At 44.7% G+C, this 18,819-nt stretch overlaps 1 protein-coding gene across 5 annotated transcripts in view; it reads left to right on the top strand.

The window, feature by feature from the left end:
- Positions 1–331: 331 nt before the first annotated feature.
- ENTREP1 (endosomal transmembrane epsin interactor 1) overlaps positions 332–18,819 on the top strand; it is a 56,453-nt gene continuing 37,965 nt past the window's right edge. Inside the window, exon 1 of one of the 5 annotated variants that reach the window (XM_061628466.1) lies at positions 332–2,007. In XM_061628466.1, coding sequence (XP_061484450.1) covers positions 1,618–2,007 — 390 coding nt within the window. In that variant the 5' untranslated portion in view covers positions 332–1,617. Of the gene's footprint in view, positions 2,022–2,216; positions 2,409–18,819 lie in introns of those variants that run through there. The other 4 variants (XM_061628501.1, XM_061628475.1, XM_061628493.1 and 1 more) reach the window with 4 other exon arrangements.

Below are 18,819 nucleotides of genomic sequence, written 5' to 3'. Positions count from 1 at the left end.
ATGATGATAAACGAGGTTCTGCATCCCCCTTCTCCAGTATTGCGATGCTTTAACGCACCAGTTTAATAGCGACCAAAATAACACCTTCGGAAAGAGCAAGGATATTCCTATTCCTCCTTCTTTCAACCCGTACTTACAGGCTAGTCTGCTATTGTACAGCTAAAACATCCAAAACCACACCCGCCCGCGCATCTCTAAAGATCTTGGAATGGTGCCCGCAAAACGAAAGACGATATCCAGGCAGCTATTTCCCTCCGCTTCGCCTCTCGGGAGGAGTTGTTTTAACACTGCAGGCTCTCTCTCTGATAACAACGGGAGGGGGGCTGCATGCGCGTGTGAGTGACCAAGAGCAAACGCAAGAGAAAAAATATGGAAGCTTCTGTCGTTTAAAGGGGCCGCTACTGGAATGCACTTGTTGCAACAGGCTTGTTGGTACAGCTGTAGCAAGCCTGTTTGAGGGAATGGTTGGAGCGGAGGCACGGCTGGCTGAGGAGGAGTTTTGCAAGTAAACGGAGGCAGTTGACAGCACTAGAATGTGCTGAGCGTTTTTTCCAACGGCTGGATACACGGGAAAACCATGGTCTTAGTTAGAATTAGCTTCGACAGGGAAATGTGATTTGGTGAAGGAAGCAGCCGTTAAGACTGGGGAAAAGAACCAAAGCGACATGTACCCTGATCTTATGCTTGTTTATTAAGAAGTTATTCTAAGGGGATTGAGTGGGTCTGATCCCCAGCTAAATTGTGCATAGCGGATTGCAGCCCTCAAAGCCACTGGAGAGTAAACATTTATCGGCTCGGGTTGCGAATAGAGTAGGCAGCTTGGCTAATGCTACGGTAGAGCCGAGCCGTTTAGTACTACAGGGAGAGTGCTTTGAAAGGCAGCTAGCTGGGAGCGCCGCGCGCTAGGGTGAAGCGAGCGGGAGGTTTGCGGGACCGAACTTGGGATTTCTTTTGGTAGCGCGTGAGGAATCAGCGGGGGGTGGCTTTAGGGATGTTTAGCGGCCTGAGGCAGATAATTTTTCCTGGGGAATTGTTAAATCAAACATTTTGAAAGAGGGTGGATTTATGGAGCGCAGGTGGGTTTTAAGAGTTGGGAGTTTGGCGGGGAGGCTAACGAGGCGTAGGACTGGGAGAGTGGAAGGAGCAGCTGACAGAGAAGTTGCTGAGAGAAGTTGGAGTTTTACACCGGGGTGTGCGTCAAGGGGATTGTTTGTATTTGTTGAAGAATGTCAGTAGTCTTGAACGTCTCTATTAAGACAAAAAGTGCGATGTATAAATTATCCAAATAAATGAATAAGGAGGAATTACTTCAGGGTGTAGAAAAGAGCAGGGGAGGCCTGGTGAGGGCGCGGCTTCTTTTTTTAGCGGTGGGGTGTATATGAGAGAGGAAGAGAGGTTGGCAGGCACTGTGGTTGCGGCCGCCGTGGGCTGGAGAACGGCTTGGCAAAGTCGCCTCAACAAGAGGAGGCAAGGGCTAGATTCTCTACCCCCTCCACCCCACCCGCAGCCCCACCCGCAGCAGCCTGTGGTGCTCAACCACCAGCCAGCCGTTGGTCGGCGTTTAGCTTGCCGCTCTCCTTGTTGCCTGCAGCCGCCGCGCAGCTCCGCTTCCTCCCCATGTCTCTGCCGGTGGTGCTGCCAGGCTCCTGCTGCCCCATGGCCCGGCTCTCGGCGGTGCCCGAGGCGGTGAGACCTTGTTCCGCAACAGCTGCCGCCGCCGCCCTAGACCCGTCGCAGCCTCTGCCGCCTCCTCTCCGGCCCCGCTGGTCCCGTTCCGGCTTCCAGCAGCCCCGGCCTCGCCCAGCAGCTCTATCCCCTGTGGCCTCCCGTTGGGCCGGGACCTCTGCCACTGCGGGGCCGGGGCTGCTGCCGGCCAGACCTCTGCTTTCGCTGGGGCTGCTGCAGCTGATTTTAGGGTGTTGCATGGTGGCCCTGAGTTTTGGGGCGCTATCTCTCAGCAACTCCCCCCAGGTGAAGAACTCCTGCCCCTTTTGGGCTGGCTCCTCGGTAAGTGGCCTCAGGTAGGACTGGGCCCTTTTCTCGCTTTTGTGGTTGCCTTCTAGCATATTGGATATCCTTGGGACACCTGCAGGACCAGCTTATGAGCTCATGCTAGTTTTCACCATACTTTTGGGGTAGCTAGTCCTCTGCTATCTACTATTTTATCGCTGACATACCATTTCTTAATTCTCAGAGCCTTCATTCTGTTTGCCCTCGCAGCAACCCAGTGAGGACAGACAGTGTTATTTTCTCTGTGGAGAATTAAGACAGTGATAACTGACTTGACTATGGCTGAACTTGATTCCTTAAAAACAAATCAATGGAGATTTAAAAGGGACTAATACTGCAGTCCAACATATGTCTGTTCAGAAGTAAGCTCCACTGGGTTCAGTGGAACTTACTCCCAGGTAAGTGTATACAGTATTGGATTGTAGCCTAAGAGTATGTGTGTGGGGAGGTATCAGAACACAATTTCTAGTTAGTGGCTGGTCAGGTCAACATTTGAGACTTGGCTATATCTGTGGTGCTTGTTTCATGGCAGAATACTCTTTTAGAGGCATCAAAATTATGATTTATGGATCTGTATGTGAAAAATACAGACTACTGTATTTAACAAGAGTTGTTCATTAAACTATTTTCAGAGGTATAGCATCTGGAAAATACACAGTAAGAAATAGAAAGCATGTTTTCATTTATTTGCCCCTGACTGTTTTATATTAATACTCCAGTAATGTTTAGTACTTGGGGTCTGTTCACATAATCTCCCCGCCTTTAGTATAAGTATGAAATACTTGATGGGTGAGAGTAGAGACAACTATATAGTTGAGCGATAACTCATAATAACTCTTGATTACTGTTCATCCCACCATGTTGAACTAGCAAGATTAAAGAAGACATATTCACCTATGCACATATGCTTCTGCTTTCTAAAAGTCTTTCTATTACCATATGATATTTGGTAAGTCACTTACATCCCAAGCACAAAACATAAAAGTAAGCCTCATTGATTTCCATGGAATTTATTTCTTTCTGTGTGCTGCATCACCCTGTCTCTGAGTATTGCACATGATGTTAACTTTCAGAATTACAGATATTCCCATAAAGCTCTAACTGATGAAACAGTGTATATTCACAGGTTAAGGAAACAATGGCAACTTCATTATTGGAGAGTTTTCCAAGTTATCCTTTACTATTTTTTAAATATTAACATTTCTATATTTATGCCTGTTGATTATGGAGTGCTTAGTTATGTGTTGGAGGAGTTACTGCTGTACTACACATTTTCTTTGTTATTTTGAAGCTTTCTGTTGTTATTTATTACATTTATATATCACACCTTCCTCCAAAGGAACCCAGGGCAGCAAACACGGCAATACTAAAACAATACAATTACAACTTCTAAAACAGTTAAAAACAGCCATCTAACCCCCCCACCAACCTTCAAAAACAGATAAAAGCTTCTAAAAGCAATCACCTACTCTCAGACTAATAATTTCAGAGTTGCCAGGGATGGGACTTTCAGCTATCAAATGCCAGGGTAAACGGGAATTTCTCCTAAAAGTTAGTAGTGTGGGAGACTGATGCATCTCACTAGGGAAGGCATTCCAGGGAGTGGTTAATGCCTCATTACAGAAGGGAGTCATGCCCACAGCCTTGAAAGAGTTAAGTCGGAAAGTTAGGGACCATAAATGTCTTGCATTCCAATTCAATGCACATGGGAGGAAGTATGTCCTTTTGACTTCAACTTTCATCTGTGTGCTGTTAAGACCATTCTGTTAAGCAGCATGAAATGCTGCTGTTCATTATTATTAATACTGTGCCATCAATGCACACAGTGCCTTACAGAGTACCATAAGCAAAAAAGCACAGGTCATTACCCCAAGGAAAGTAGATAGGTTGATTTACATATATAGAAGGACTGTAGTTCAGTGGTAGATCATTTATTTATTTTATTTATATCCCACTCTTCTTCCTGGAAGGAGCCCAGGATGGCAAACAAAAACACCCTTAAACATATTAAAACAAAACATATTTAAAAACATTGAAACAAAGCATCTTAAATGTTTTTTTTAAAAAAAAGCTTTAAAAAATCTAAAGTAATTCAAACACAGAGGCAGACTGGGATAGTCTCTTTTTAAAAGGCTTGTTGAAAGAGGAATGTCTTCAGTAAGTGCTAAAAAGATAACAGAAATGGTGCTTGTCTAATATTTAAGGAAACGGAATTCCAAAGGGTAGGTGCCACTACACTAAAGGTCCGCTTCCTATGTAATGTGGAATGAACCTCCTGATAAGATAGTATCAGCAGGAGGCCTCACCTGCAGAGTGCAGCAATTGACTGGATGTATAAGAGGAAAGACGGTCTTTCAGGTATCCTGGTCCCAAGCTGCATAGGGCTTTGTACACCAAAACCAGAACCTTGAACTTAGCCCTGTAGTGAATGTGCAGCCAGTGCAATTCTTTCAGCAGCTGGGTAACATGTTGGCAATACCTTGCCCCAGTGAGCAGTTGCACTACTTCATTTTGCACCAGCTGCAGCTTCTGAACCAACCTCAAGGACAGCACCACATAGAGCGCATTACAGTAATCCAGCCCATAGCTTATCAGTGCATGGACAACTGTGGTCAGGCTATCCCGGTCCAGAAACGGCCGCAGCTGTCTTATCAGTCAAAGCTGGTAAAAGGCACTCCTAGCCATGGAGGTCACCTGGGACTGTGGTGACAAATGTGGATCCAGGAACACCCCAGTACAAACCTGTTCTTTCAGAGGGAGTACGACCCCATCCAAAGCAGGCAATTGACCAATTATTCGAACTCAGGAACCACCAACCCACAGTGCCTCCATCTTGCTAGAATTCAGACTCAGTTTAGTGGCCCTCATCCAGCCCACCACTGAGTCCAGGCACTGCTCCAGGGCTTGAGTGTGTTTCTACCCCTTGTCTAAAATCCTGGAGAACTTCTGGTCAGTGTAGATAATACTGAGCTAGATGGGCCAATGGTCTGACTCATTATAAGGCAGCTTCTTATGTTCATATATTCTTTGTGCATCTTGTATTCTTAGAACACAAAAGCAAGTTATTTTCATGCCATTAAAATAATGCCAAAATCACACAATTAATATGATATAGATCTTCCGTGGCATAGAGTGGTAAGCGGCAGTAATGTAGCCGAAGCTCTGCTCACGGCCGGAGTTTGACTCCAACGGAAGGAGGAAGTCGAAGCTCTGGTAAAAGGGGTCGAGGTCCACTCAGCCTTCCATCCATCCATGGTCGGTCAAATGAGTACCCGGCATATGCTGGGGGGGTAAAGAAAGGCCGGGGAAGGAACTGGCAATCCCACCCCATATATACAGTCTGCCTAGTAAACGTCGCAAGACGTCACCTTAAGAGTCGGAAACGACTCGCACTATAAGTGCGAGGACACCTTTACTTTTAGTTTTGGCACTAGCTCCTTTTTTGAAACAGATGTACAACCTTGCAAAGCATAATTTCAGGTTCTAGCCATAAGTGGAGGTTAATGCAAGCTAATATTTTAAATATTTTGAAAAGGATATGCTTTTATTTTTGTGGAATGCTGGTAAATGCAAGCAGTTCTTGCAAAGATAATGGAGTTGGGGAAGGGGGGGAGAAGATATTAAAAAATGAAAATGGACTGCCTTCAAGTCGATCCCGACTTATGGCTACCCTATGAATAGGGTTTTCATGGTGAGCGGTATTCAGAGGGGGTTTACCATTGCCTCCTTCTGAGGCTAGGCCTCCCCAGCTGGCTAGGGCCTGCTCAGCTTGCCACAGCTGCACAAGCCAGCCCCTTCCTTGTCCGCAACTGCCAGCTAGGGGGCAACTGGGCTTCTTGGGACTATGCAGCTTGCCCATGGCTGCACAGGTGGCAGGGCACGTAATCCCTGAGCCACTCACTGTGGTGGTGATCTTTAGCTGACCTTTTACACCCAGGAGACACAAACTCACATACTCTGGACTCCCAGCCAGGCTCTTCTCCCCACTGTGCTATGAGATTCAGAATCCTGTCAGATGCCTTCCAAATAGGTAATTGATGCTATATGCATGCAGCAGCAGCCCATTGCTGTTTGCATACAGAGGAGTAAGGACCCATGTGTATACAGTTATTCTTTGATAAGAACTAGTTTCTGAGGTTGGATTTTGGCATAGACTGGGGGGGGTAACCTTTCCCTTCTGGCCCTCCCTAGACCAGAAGAAGAAGGGAGAGAGACTTTGTGTTTTCTGTCAGGGGATGGCAGTTTCTACCTGCCATACCCCACCCAAGATTCAGCACACATTTTCTGTTTTAACCTTTAAACACCTGCTGAAAACCTTTTTGTTTCACCAGACTTATACAGGCAATCTACAAAGACATCTTTTTGCAGTAGTTGGCCTTTGTTTTTACTCTATTCTTAATGGTTTTTACTGTATAGTTTTTATTCATTATAAAGCATTTTGATGTTTTTTGAAATGAAATAGCGGTATACAAATATGTTTATAAATTAATAAATAAAATAAGGGAGCTGCTTCCAGAAAACAAAGCAATCAAACAAATCCAGCAAAGCATATCAAGCCTTTTCTAGCCTTTTGAGTTGAGGCATATAAGGTAAGGGGGGTTGCTAGGTACTACTGTTATCAGCTTTGGGGCTACTTTTGGATATGTAGCTATTAGATATTTTTACTTGACCTATTGGTGAGCTTTATGTTCACTTAAACTTTTATGTATGTTAAATGTACTGTTAATTGTTACTTGCCGTCAGGAGTCTAGACTAAGAGGCTAGACTCCTAGCAGGGTCACCCAAGGCAGAATGGTCAAAGCTAAGACACCAGACTAAGAATCATCCAAACTCAGAAGAAGGCAATGGTAAACCACCTCTTAATACCTCTTACCACGAAAACCATATGAATGGAGTATCCAAAATGCAACACGAGATAGTGATGGAAGATGGGATCCCAGGTTAGATGGCACTCGGCGAGCTACTAGGGAAGAACAACAGACAAGTGCGAGTAGTGCTGTGACTAATGACGCCACTGGGTCAGAGCCAAATGGAAGCCCAGAGACTGATGCGCACAGATGCAAAAGGAGAGTCCGGAGTTGTACGACGTACACAGTAGAAACATGGAATGTGAGAAGCATGAACTAGGTAAGTTAGACATTGTCAAGCAAGAAATGGAATGCATCAACATTACAATACTTGGCGTGAGTGAATTAAAATGGATGGGAATGGGACATTTTCAATCAGGCAACTACAAAATATTATATGCAGGAAATGAGAAATTAAGAAGAAACGGGGTTGCTTTAATAGTGAGAAGTGATGTAGCAAAAGCAGTTAAGAGCTATAACGCAAGGTCTGAGTGAGTGATATCAGTGAGATTAAATGGGAAACCTATTAACAATAACCATCATCCAAGTCTATGCTCTAGCAGCAAACAAAGAAGAGGAGGAATTGGAGAGATTTTATGCAGAAGTACAGGAAGAAATTGATTACACACCAAAACAAGATATAATCATGGGGGACTGGAATGCAGAAGTAGGGAACAGAGAAGAACTAGACATTGTGGGAAAATGGGGCTTAGGGATGAAGTGAAGCAGGAGAGAGACTTACAGAATTCTGTGAAGCCAATAATTTGTTTCTTGCAAACACATTTTTTGAGCAACTGAAAAGACGTGGACATCACCAAATGGTCAATATAGTAATCAAGTTGATTATATAATTGGTAGCAGAAGATTGAGAAGTTCCATACTTTCTTTGAAAATGACCAGGAGCAGACTGAGGTACAGATCATGAACTGGTAATATTGAAAATCAAAGTAAAGCTAATGAAGGACAACAAAGCAATCATAATGCCAAAATACATTTAAATAACATCCCAGAAGAATATAAAGATCAAATAAGGAACAGATTTGAGAGTTTAAATTTAGTTGATAGAGAACCAGAAGAACTATGGATTGAGGTCAAAGAAATTATCAGGGAAGAATACAAAAAGACAACACCTCTAGTTAAAAAGAGAGAAAGACCTCAATGAAGAAACTCTTAAAATGGTTAAAGAAAGAAGGAAAGCAAAAGCAAAAGGAGATACAAACACAGTCAGAACTCTAAATACAAAGAGAGCTATTACAATAGTTATTGTATAGAAATAGAAGATAACAAAAAAGGTAGAACAAGAGCCCTATTCCAAAAGATTAGAGAAATCAAAGAGTAGGGATGCTGAATAATCAACAGGGGAGCACACTGACTGACCGAGATGAAATAAAAGGAAGATGGAAGCAATACACTGAAGAACTCTATAAAAGAGATGTGAGGATGACAGATTCATTCATGGAGGAACTGTATAATGAAGAACCAGAAATTTTAGAATGTAAGATGAAAGCTGCTCTTAAAATACTTGGAAGAAACAAATTACCAGGAACAGATGGCATGCCAGTAGAGTTGCTACAAGTTACTGAGACTGAATCTGTCCAAATTTGACAAAAAATTGTCAACAAATATAGAAAACTAAACAATGGCCCACAGACAGAGCGTTCAATATTTATCCCAATTCCAAAGAAAGGGGATCCCAAGGAATGCAGTAATTATTGAACTATTGCCTTAATATCCCATGCAAGTAAAGTAATGCTCGAGATTCTACAACAAAGGGTCTTACTATATATGGAGTGAGAAATGTCAGATGTCCAAGATGGATTTAGAAAAGGAAGAGGTACCAGAGATCATACCACAAACATGCATTGGATAATGGAACGGAGCAAGGAATTTAAGAAGAAAATCACCCTGTGCTTTATAGATTACAGCAAAGCCTTTGATTGTGTAGATCATGAAAAACTATGGAATGCTGTAAAAGAAATGGGGGTGCCACAGCATTTGGTTGTCCTGATGCGCCACCTATAATCTGGACAAGAGGCTACTGTAAGGACAGAATATGAAGAAACTGATTGGTTTCCAATCTGAAAGGGTGTGAGATGGGTGTATTTTATCACCCTACTTGTTTAATCTATATGCAGAACATATCATATGGAAAGCAGGAGTGGACCAAGGTGAAGGAGGTGTGAAAATTGGAGGGAGAAATATCAATAATTTAAGATAAACATGATACCATGCTACTAGCAGAAATCAGTAATGATTTGAAACGAATGAAAGTTAAAGAGGAAAACACAAAAGCAGGACTACAGCTGAACGTCAAGAAGACTAAAGTAACGACAACAGAAGATTTATGTAACTTTGTAAGTTTGCAGAAAAGACAAATAATTGGGTGTTAGAATAAATTAAACCAGAACTATCATTAGAAGCGAAAATGATTAAACTGAGATGAAATGGAGGTTAACATACTTTGGACACATCATGAGAAGACATGATTCACTAGAAAATACAATAATGCTGGGAAAAACAGAAGGGAGTAGAAAAAGAGGAAGGCCAAACAAGAGATGGATTGATTCCATACAGGAAGCCACAGGCCTGAACTTACAAGATCTGAACAGGGTGGTTTACAACAGATGCTATTGGAGTCATCTCCATAAGTTGTAATCGACTTGAAGGCACATAACAATAACAACAAATGGAAAATGAAACTTTTATTTTATATACCCCTTCATGTCTAATCACGAAAAGATTAATTGCAGCGCTGTTTCCATATGTCCTCCCACACATTTTAATGCTTAATTTAGACCTTTAGCTGACTCTCAGAAACAAGAAATCTATTTCATTTTCCATAATTTGTGTTACTGTTGTTTATGACCACTTCATGACAAATTTCAGTGCTTCCAGATATGTATCACCCCTTTTTTTGAAGTTCTGTTAGTTTGCTAATGAAAAAAACATCCATTTATCCATCCATATAAAGGTGATTTCCCCAGATTTTTTAATAATGTTAACTGTGATGCGAAACATGAGAAGCCTGTGCCTTCAGAATTCATGCAAAGTTCAAAAGTAAACATAAAAGGATAATTGAAAATTCATACAATATTTATATGTGTGTAAGATCTAAGAGCATTGTGTTGAACCTACAGAAAGCCATGCATGCTGGAGCTCTTATTCTGAGTCCCGTTGTTCAGTCGGGGTCAGTGTTGACAACACTGCCTGGCAGCTGCTCTCCTGGGTCTCAGACAGGAGCTTTTGCCAGCTTTACTTGATGATGCCGGGGATACAACCTGGGACCACTTGCATGAAACTGATGTCCCTTTCCCTCTTCTGCATGTAACATTAGTAAAATCAGGTCTGGCCCTAGGATAAATAGTGCCTTGTGCAATGTTTTTTTGGCACTCCCCCCCATGGTCAGTTTTGCAGGGCCACTCAGAGGCTTTATGGGGCCTGGGGCAGGTGTGATGTTGGGGGACCTGCTGCTGCCCCTTACAAGGACCAATTCTTGTGTATATAAAGGGGGAGCACATGGGGGAATTACTGTGTTCACAGACTACATATGAGAATTCTCGCCTGCAGTTGGGATCAGGCAAAATGATAGATCTGCTTCATTTTTTTTTACATGGGGATAAGGGAGTAGCGATCAGGTTGTGCTTCTCCTGAGTACATTTTCCAGATTCGAAACCCTTTCTGAAAGAGCTGCTTCTTCCTGGGGTTCAGTCTCACAGGTCTTCTGGGTTTGGCCTGCTGGTAGCGTTCTCCACTACTCATTCAAGAAGGATTCCTCCCTTAAAGCCTGGCCTCGCACCACTCCTATACCTTTCCCTTGGTAACTGCCGCAGAAAATTAGTCTCAGTGGCACCTCATCTGGAAGTCTTAGGTGGTGTTCACTCACTACTTGGACTCTTTCCCTGACAGACCCAAAGTTCTTTCTGTTACAGGAGCTGGCAGCCTGCTCTTCCACAGAATCACTCCTTAAAGCCTTCCTTATGCTTTCTCTCCTTACAACAAACTCAGTAACTGGGGTCATTTGGCCTGGGCCAATCATAAGCCTGCCTGACCAATCTTATCTCTATTGCTATCCAAACATAAAGGGCCCAGAGTATGCTATCTCTTATTTTCTCCTCTGCTTTCAGCGCACTGATGCTCCAGTTCTAGAATTCCAGTGAAGTCTGTCATGTAATGTTGGTGGCTCTCAAAGGATGACTCTCATGGAATTATAGGTCTGTTCGAATCCACACACAGCCATGAAGCTCACTGGGCGACTTTGGGCCAGTCACTGCCTCTCAGCCTCAGAGGGAGGCAATAGTATACATCCCCACTGAATACTGCAGTGTATAATACTGCAGTGAATAATGAAAACCCTATTCGTAGGGTTGCCATAAGTTGGAATCAACTTGAAGGCAGTTCATATACATATATTTTTTATTTGTTCAGCAAGCTCTCCTCCCTGAGCTCCAACACTCCCTCCTCAGCTGCAAGAAGTAGGCCCTCTGTTGGAGTGTTATAACTAGTCTTAAAAGGACAGTATCACCATATACAGTAGGGCCTTGCTTTTCGGCGTTCAGCTAATACGGCAGCGCCAGCGGGGCAAACAGCTGTAGCACGGGGAGCTCGCGTGCTACAGCTGATCTCTGTCAGCTGGAGCGCGGTGGCTGAAGCTCCCCGCACTACAGCTGATCGCTGTCAGCTAGAGCATGGCAGCTGGAGCTCCCTGCACTACAGCTGATCGCTGTCAGCTGGAGCGTGGTGGCTGGAGCTCTCCGTGCTACAACTGATTGCACGCTACAGCTGATTAGCTGAAGGGTGGGGAGCTGAGGTGCTACAGCTGATCACTGTCAGCTGGAGCGCGGCAGCTGGAATACAGTAGGGCTCCACTTTCCGGTGGTTTTTGCTTTTCAGCGGGGGCCTGGAACTTACGTAACCTGCTGTATGAGTGGGGCCCTACTGTACTACAGTCTCCCAGGCCATAGCTGCTGCTTCAGTCTCCTCTTGCTGCTTTTTTTAACTTTGAAAATTACTGTTGCTCTAAAATACAGAGTTGTAGTAACCACATGATCAAGCCTAGCAACTGCCTTGTATGCCAACCAGTTTTGTAGCACAAGTGAGGCTGATGCCTAAACAACCTGTAGAACCTTGGAAAAAGGTTACAGGCACTTGCTTTTTACCACCCTAGCACATCCACTGAGCTCAGCTTGGTGCTCCCTTGAGCTCAGATTGGCACTCCTCTCAGCTTGTCATTTTGGGCGACTGCCCAGCTCACCCATCCCTAAAGCTGGCCCTGATTAAATGAGAAACGTGTACAAGTGGGTGTTGTATGTTTGGTTTTTGACACCTATGTTGTCACATGTAGCAGCTAATTGTTCTGTAAACGGTGCTATCCATATCATAAATTATGTTGATCGTTTGTTTAGGAAGGGTGGAAAGATAAACAGGGACCAGGACTCAGACTCCCCTTTCCCACCAGACAGATTATTGACACTGTTGCTGATGATGAACAGCTGCAACACTAGGGGACTGAAGAAGACCTGCCCTCGGAGTGAGTATCTGAGCATTTGGGTGCTTGCTGCTTGCTCCTTTGGGATGCTGTCTCTCAAGAGAGCTGAAGTCCCTGGTAAGTGCTGCAAGGACTGGGACCCCCTGCCTGACCCTGGCTCCAGAGAGAGGTTGCAGTTAATCTTTCAGCCTCTTGCATCAGCTGCTGGCTGGGTCAGGAGGCATAAAAGCCCAGCTGCCCTTGGGCGGCGGGTCTGCCGCTGCCGGGGTCGCCACCAAAGAGATGACACCAAAGGGGATTGCCCCTTGGGGAGCCCCTTAGGGTGTCCCAAGGGCGAGGGCGCTACCTCCTTCTATTACCTTTTTCTTTGTTTTAATTTTCTGTTAAACCAATCTAGAGGAGATTGGTGGTGGGGAGGGCATATGGTGCATATGTAGTTCCTGCAAAGGGTGAGAGCCTGTGCAATGAACTGAATGGTAGGAGAAAGTCACCAGATGCCTTCAGAGTAAGACTCTGTAACTGGCAGAAGGCTGGCCCTCCCTGGGTGTGAGACAGGAGGGGGAGTAGATGAGCCCTGTGTGAAAAAGTTTGAATGGGTATGACTGTTCCCAATTCTTGCAGGGGCCTTCTGGGATAATTGTTTCCGGCAGGCTTTGTTGGTGGGCTTGTGTTGGGTCCATATCAGGTGTTTAAGAGGCGTCTTAGTACAGAGGAACATGGGTGATGCCACCCCAATTTCAGTGATCATGGGTAGAGGGAAATATAGCCCTGGGGATGTGGTGAAGTACCGTAGAAGACCAGGGCAAGGCTATCTGCGCCTTGTTCCTTGCTGCCACCAGGGCTGTGGAGTCGGTATGTCAAACCTTCGACTCTATTTTTCTACTGTCTGACTCCGACTCCTTCATAAATGGCAAATGTATATTAAAGTATTAATATTAATATTAAATATTAATTTTATTTTGAAGTCGGAGTCAGTACATTTCTGCCGACTCCGACTCCACCCAAAATTGCTTCCGACTCTGACTCCACCCAAAATTGCTTCCAACTCCATGACTCCGACTCCACAGCCCTGGCTGCCACTCGTCTCATGGATGGGTTCCTCGTTGCTCATCTGCTGTGCCCAGTGACCTGTGTGTGGTGTTGTTTAACGCCAGATCGGTACACAATAAGACCACTCTCATCCATGATTTGATTGTGGATGAAGGTGCCAATTTGGTGTGCATTACTGAGACCTGGGTGGGTGAGCTGGGAGGAGTTGATGTGACCCAGCTTTGCCCACCTGGATACTCCGTGCAACACCAGCACAGGCTGCAGGGACGGGGGGAGGAGGAGTTGCTGTACTCTACAGAACTTCCATCTCTGTCACCAGGAAACCACTCTGTCTTGGAGCTGGCTGTGAGGGCCTGCACCTGGTGTCGGGCCAAGGAGACAGTAAACTAGGTTTGCTGCTGGTGTACCATCCACCCTGCTGCCCAGCAGCTTCTCTGACTGAGCTGGCAGAGGCCGTCTCGGCTGTGGTGTTGGAGGAGCCCAGAACAATAATGCTGGGTGATTTGAATGTCCATGCTGAGGCTGCCTCTAGTGTTCCGGCTCGGGACTTCATGGCCTCCATGACGACCATGGGGTTGTCTCAAGTCATCACTAGCCCGACGCATAGGGCAGGGCACACCCTCGACTTGGTTTTTGCTCCAGATGGAGGAAGGGGTGGTCTGGAGATGGGAGCTGGATGTCACCCCATTGTCATGGTTAGACCACTTCCTGGTGAAGTTTAGACTTATGGCTCCGATCCTTCCCTGCAGGGGTGGTGGAGAGATTAAGATGGTCCGCCCCAGAGCCTAATGGAATCCACAGGATTCCTGAATGCCCTGGGGGAGTTCCCAGTAGATAGAGCAGGTGACCCTGTTGAAGCCCTTGTTACTCTGTGGAACGGTGAGGTGCATTGGGGTCTTGACACAGTTGTCCCCGAGCACCATCTCCAGCATTGTGGAGCCCGGTCTGCACCTTGGTACACCAGTGAGCTAAGGGCCATGAAACAGGCTAGACAACGGCTAGAGCGCAAGTGGAGAAAGGCGTGCTATGAGGCTGATCGGGCACGAGTAAAACATCGTAACGGTGCCTAATGTGTGGTGGTGAGGGTGGCAGAGAAGGCCCACTTCTCTGCCTCCATTGCATCCTCAAGTAGCCGACCGGTAGAGCTTTTCTGTATTGTCAGGAGTCTGTTGACATCAGCTCCAGGAAATGGAGTTTTAGACCCTTTGGAGGCCCATTGACAATTGCTTGCAAGGCACTTTGAGGGTGAAGTTGCTCGCCTCCGAAGTAGTCTTGATGCCCCCTCTACATCTGCTGTAGTCCCCAATGAGGTGTCCAGTGCACCGTCTGCTGCAACTTCTTGGGAATGGTTTCAGTTGATGCGGCCTGATGACATAGACGAGGTGCTTGCGATGATGCGGCCAGCAACGTGTCCTCTCGACCCTTGCCCTTCTTGGCTTATTAAAGCTTGCTGAGGGGGTTTGACTGAGTCGATCCAGAGTGTGGTCAATGCATCATTGCGGGAGGGAGTGGTTCCAGGCACCTTGAAAGAGGCAGTGATCCGACCACTCCTGAAAAAGCCCACCCTGGACCCATTGGTTTGTGACAACTACCAACTGGTTTTTAGGGAAGGTGATTGAGAGGGTTGTGGCGTAGAAATTGCGAGTACTCTTGGTTGAAACAGATTATCTTGACCCATCCCAGTCTGGGTTCAGGCCTGGTTATGGGACTGAATTAGCCTTGGTTGCCCTGATGGATGACCTTTATCGGGAGAAGGACGGGGAGTGCGACCCTGTTATTCTTACTTGATCTCTCAGCAGCTTTTGATACCATTCACCATGGTATCCTTCTGGACTGACTTGGTGAGATGGGTATTGGAGGAGCTGTTTTACAGTGGTTCTGATCCTATCTCTGTCATGCCAGCTTGCCAGCCTCGCCCTGGCCTGCATTTAAAATGCCTATGCAAAGCCTTGCGGGGATTTTTCCCCTTGACATCTTTTCCTGTAACCTGCCAGTAAGCAGTTAAATGTTTGGTTTTGCCTCATCGCTGTGACTTGGCAATTTACAACCCCAGCTGTATGAGATTACAAGCTAGCTTCACACCTTGTTATCAGTAGAAGGGGCCTGGTTCCGTCAAGGCCATAAAATTCAAGGAACTACCTTGGGAAACCAAGAGGAGGCGCCTGGTGTTGTGGGAACATAGTTTTTTCATCCTTGTGATAATATCTCAATTGGTTAATTGTCTCCGGCTGGGCAGAAGATTTCTTCCATAAGAAGGAGCTCAGAACTTTGGGTTTTTGTCCCACTTTGTGAGTCCCACCTTGTCTCATAGGTGATGCTCTGTTGTGGCTCCATTTCCATCCTGACTCGCAATTCCCTGAGGGGAGAAGGCTATTCATCTATAGATCCTATGGTCTGTAAGTATAGACTAGGCAAGAAAGCTTTGTTATTTTTGATTTGTGCCAAAAACTATCTTACTTGTATTTCTTACCAAACCTTACCCTGTTTGGGCGTATGGTAACAGGATTCAATTTGCTGCTAAACCTTATTTTGTGCACCTCTTTTTTATCTGTAATACTTTTATGCTTTTCTTATTCTTTTTAATAAACTTTAACTACTTTAACCAACGTGTGTTCACTTCAGAGGGCGGTCAGTTCCTAAATTCAGTCCTTGCCAATCAACTACAACTACCATGTAACAAGGAACGTTTTGCCTGAGGTTTTGGAAGGGGCAAGGAGCACATATAGGCTCTTGCTCTGAGAAGCTCTGGTGTTTAACTGGGCTCTGAGGTTCCCTTCATCCCAGAGTAGCTAACCAGCTAGAAGGGTGGTGGCAGTTACTACCTTGCAGGGTTGGTGTGAGTGTGCATAACCTTGGCAAACTAGGATTTGCTGGGATCAATTGCCCAAGGCTGGGAATTGACTCCTGGGACAGTGAGAGCAGACAGGGAAGGCTCCCTGCTTTCACTACAATCTGCAAGGTCACTCTCAGAGAATAGCATTGGGTGACTGTCTTTCGGCCCCCTGGCAGTTGTGCTGTGGGATGCCGCAGGGTACCATCTTGTCCCCCATGCTGTTTAACATCTATAAAGTCCTTGGGAGCAGTCATCAGGAACTTTGGGGGGAGGTGTCAGCAGTACACTGACAATACCTAGCTTTATTTCTCCATAACATCTGAATCAGGAGAGGCCGTGCAAGCCCTGGACCGCTGCCTGGAGTTGGTGGTGGGCTGGATGAGGGCCAATAAACTGAGTCTGAGTCCTAGCAAGACAGAGGCTCTGTGGGTTGGTGGTTCCCGAGTTCGGATCATTGGTCAGTTGCCTGCTTTGGATGGAGTCGTACTCCCTCTGAAAGAGCAGGTCTGTAGTCTGGGGGTGCTCCTGGATCCATCTTTGTCGCTAGAGGCCTAGGTGACCTCCGTGGCTAGGAATGCCTTTCACCAGCTTCGGCTGATAAGACAACTGCGGCCGTTTCTGGACCAGGATAGCCTGACCACTGTTGTCCACGCACTGGCAACCTCCGAACTGGATTACTGCAATGTGCTGTATGTGGGGCTGCCCTTGAGGTTGGTCCAGAAGCTGCAGCTGGTGCAAAATGCGTCGGCGAGACTGCTCACTGGGGCAGGGTATCGCCAACATGTCACCCCGCTGCTGAAAGAATTGCACTGGCTGCCCATTTGCTACCGGGCCAAGTTTAAGGTTCTAGTTTTGGTGTACAAAGCCCTATGCAGCTCAGGACCAGGATACCTGAAAGACTGTCTTACAGCTTATATACCCAGTCAATCACTGCACTATGCAGGTGAGGGCCTTCTGCAGATACCATCTTATCAGGAGGTTTGTTCTGCACAATATAGGAAACGGACCTTTAGTGTGGCGGCACCTACCCTGTGGAACTCCCTCCCCTTAAATATTAGGCAGGCACCATCTCTGTTATCTTTACAGCGCCTTTTGAAGACTTTCCTCTTTCAACAAGCCTTTTAAATTGAGACCTATCCCAGTATGCGTCTGTGTTAGAATCGCTTTTAATATGTTTTCTTTAATAATACGTTTTTAACCCTTTTTTGTTTTTAAAGATGTTTTTAAAGCTTTTTAAAAATGTTTTTAATGTTTTGTTTTAATGTATTTTAAGGTCTTTTTATGATGTTTTAAAGTGTTTTTAGTATTTTTGTTTGCCGCCCTGGGCTCCTGCTGGGAGGAAGGGCGGGATATAAATCAAATAATAAATAAATAAATAAATATCTTGGCTATATGCCTGCAGTGGTCTGATTTGGATAGTTATTTACTCCTTAATACTGATGCTAATCAGGAGTTAGAATCTGTGATATGAATCCTGATTCTTTTTTCCAATATTAGATGTTTGTTTTGCACCAATACCCCTCCCCCCCACATGTTGGCATTTTTTATAACCAAGAAGAAATAAAGAGAAGTGAAATTTATAAAGAGCTAAAATTTATGTAACTTTATAACATATATACGAAAGCAGAGTTGTTAGTTGTGCCTAAATTGTGTAGAAACCAAGGAGCAGTTGGTCACTACTAAGTTGTCTCATTGATTTTAGTGGAATTAAAAAAATGATTTCAAGAGAACCTAACTTGTTTGATATGGGCAACAGAGATTATTTGAAAATCAGTTACAGTAATTACAGAAGAAACACGTAAAAGATTGTCTAGCTATATGAGAGTTTCATTATATTGTTATTTTCATATTTCATGCTTTTAAAAGCTCCTTTAAACTTTTTATCTACTGCTTCTCTGTATAGAACATAATTAAACCAAGACTATCTATACTTGTTTAAAAGTGATATGTTGTTATATCGTATTTGTATTTGTCCCATTAGAAATAATTCTGTTGCGAAAATATGTATTGGATTAAGTTATCTTATTTTGACAACCTTTGGGAGTGAAGTTTGACTGATCTATTGTATCAGAAACCCGATTATGAGTAGTTTTCACAATCCCTTCCCCAACCCAATTCTTATAGCAGAAATGCAAGATACGTGGTTTTGCAGGCCATATATTGAAGGTGCTCCATGGAACAAAATAACAACTTGCTCTGGTGTTCTGAGATGATTTTGTCCTTATTACGTGGCTAGTCCGTACCCTTTTCAATTTGTTGGCAGAATTTCTCTCTGAACTGCTAGTAATAGAGAAGTTTGCCCTGTGTATGTCCTACATAAGATTCATAGAAAATGTGCAAAATTAATAATGTATACAAAAACAGGCTAAAATGTAATGTCTAAAAGGAAGCAAGAAGATAAAGGTACATTAAAGATAAAATTTTGTAAAGGTTTATCACCCCCCCACTACCCACTGTTTTGTTGCTATCTAAAAACATTCAGTGATAGTTAGATGGCCCTCCCTTTGTTTCATTTTATCCCATCTGTTTAATATCTGTTTGAAAATGGATATTACTGATTTATATCTGTGTGCTTAATCAAAAGGGCAAAAGGA

This window comes from Rhineura floridana, chromosome 1, assembly GCF_030035675.1.
Source record: "Rhineura floridana isolate rRhiFlo1 chromosome 1, rRhiFlo1.hap2, whole genome shotgun sequence".
Taxonomy (NCBI): domain Eukaryota; kingdom Metazoa; phylum Chordata; class Lepidosauria; order Squamata; family Rhineuridae; genus Rhineura; species Rhineura floridana.
This window is presented reverse-complemented; position numbering and strand designations above follow the sequence as displayed.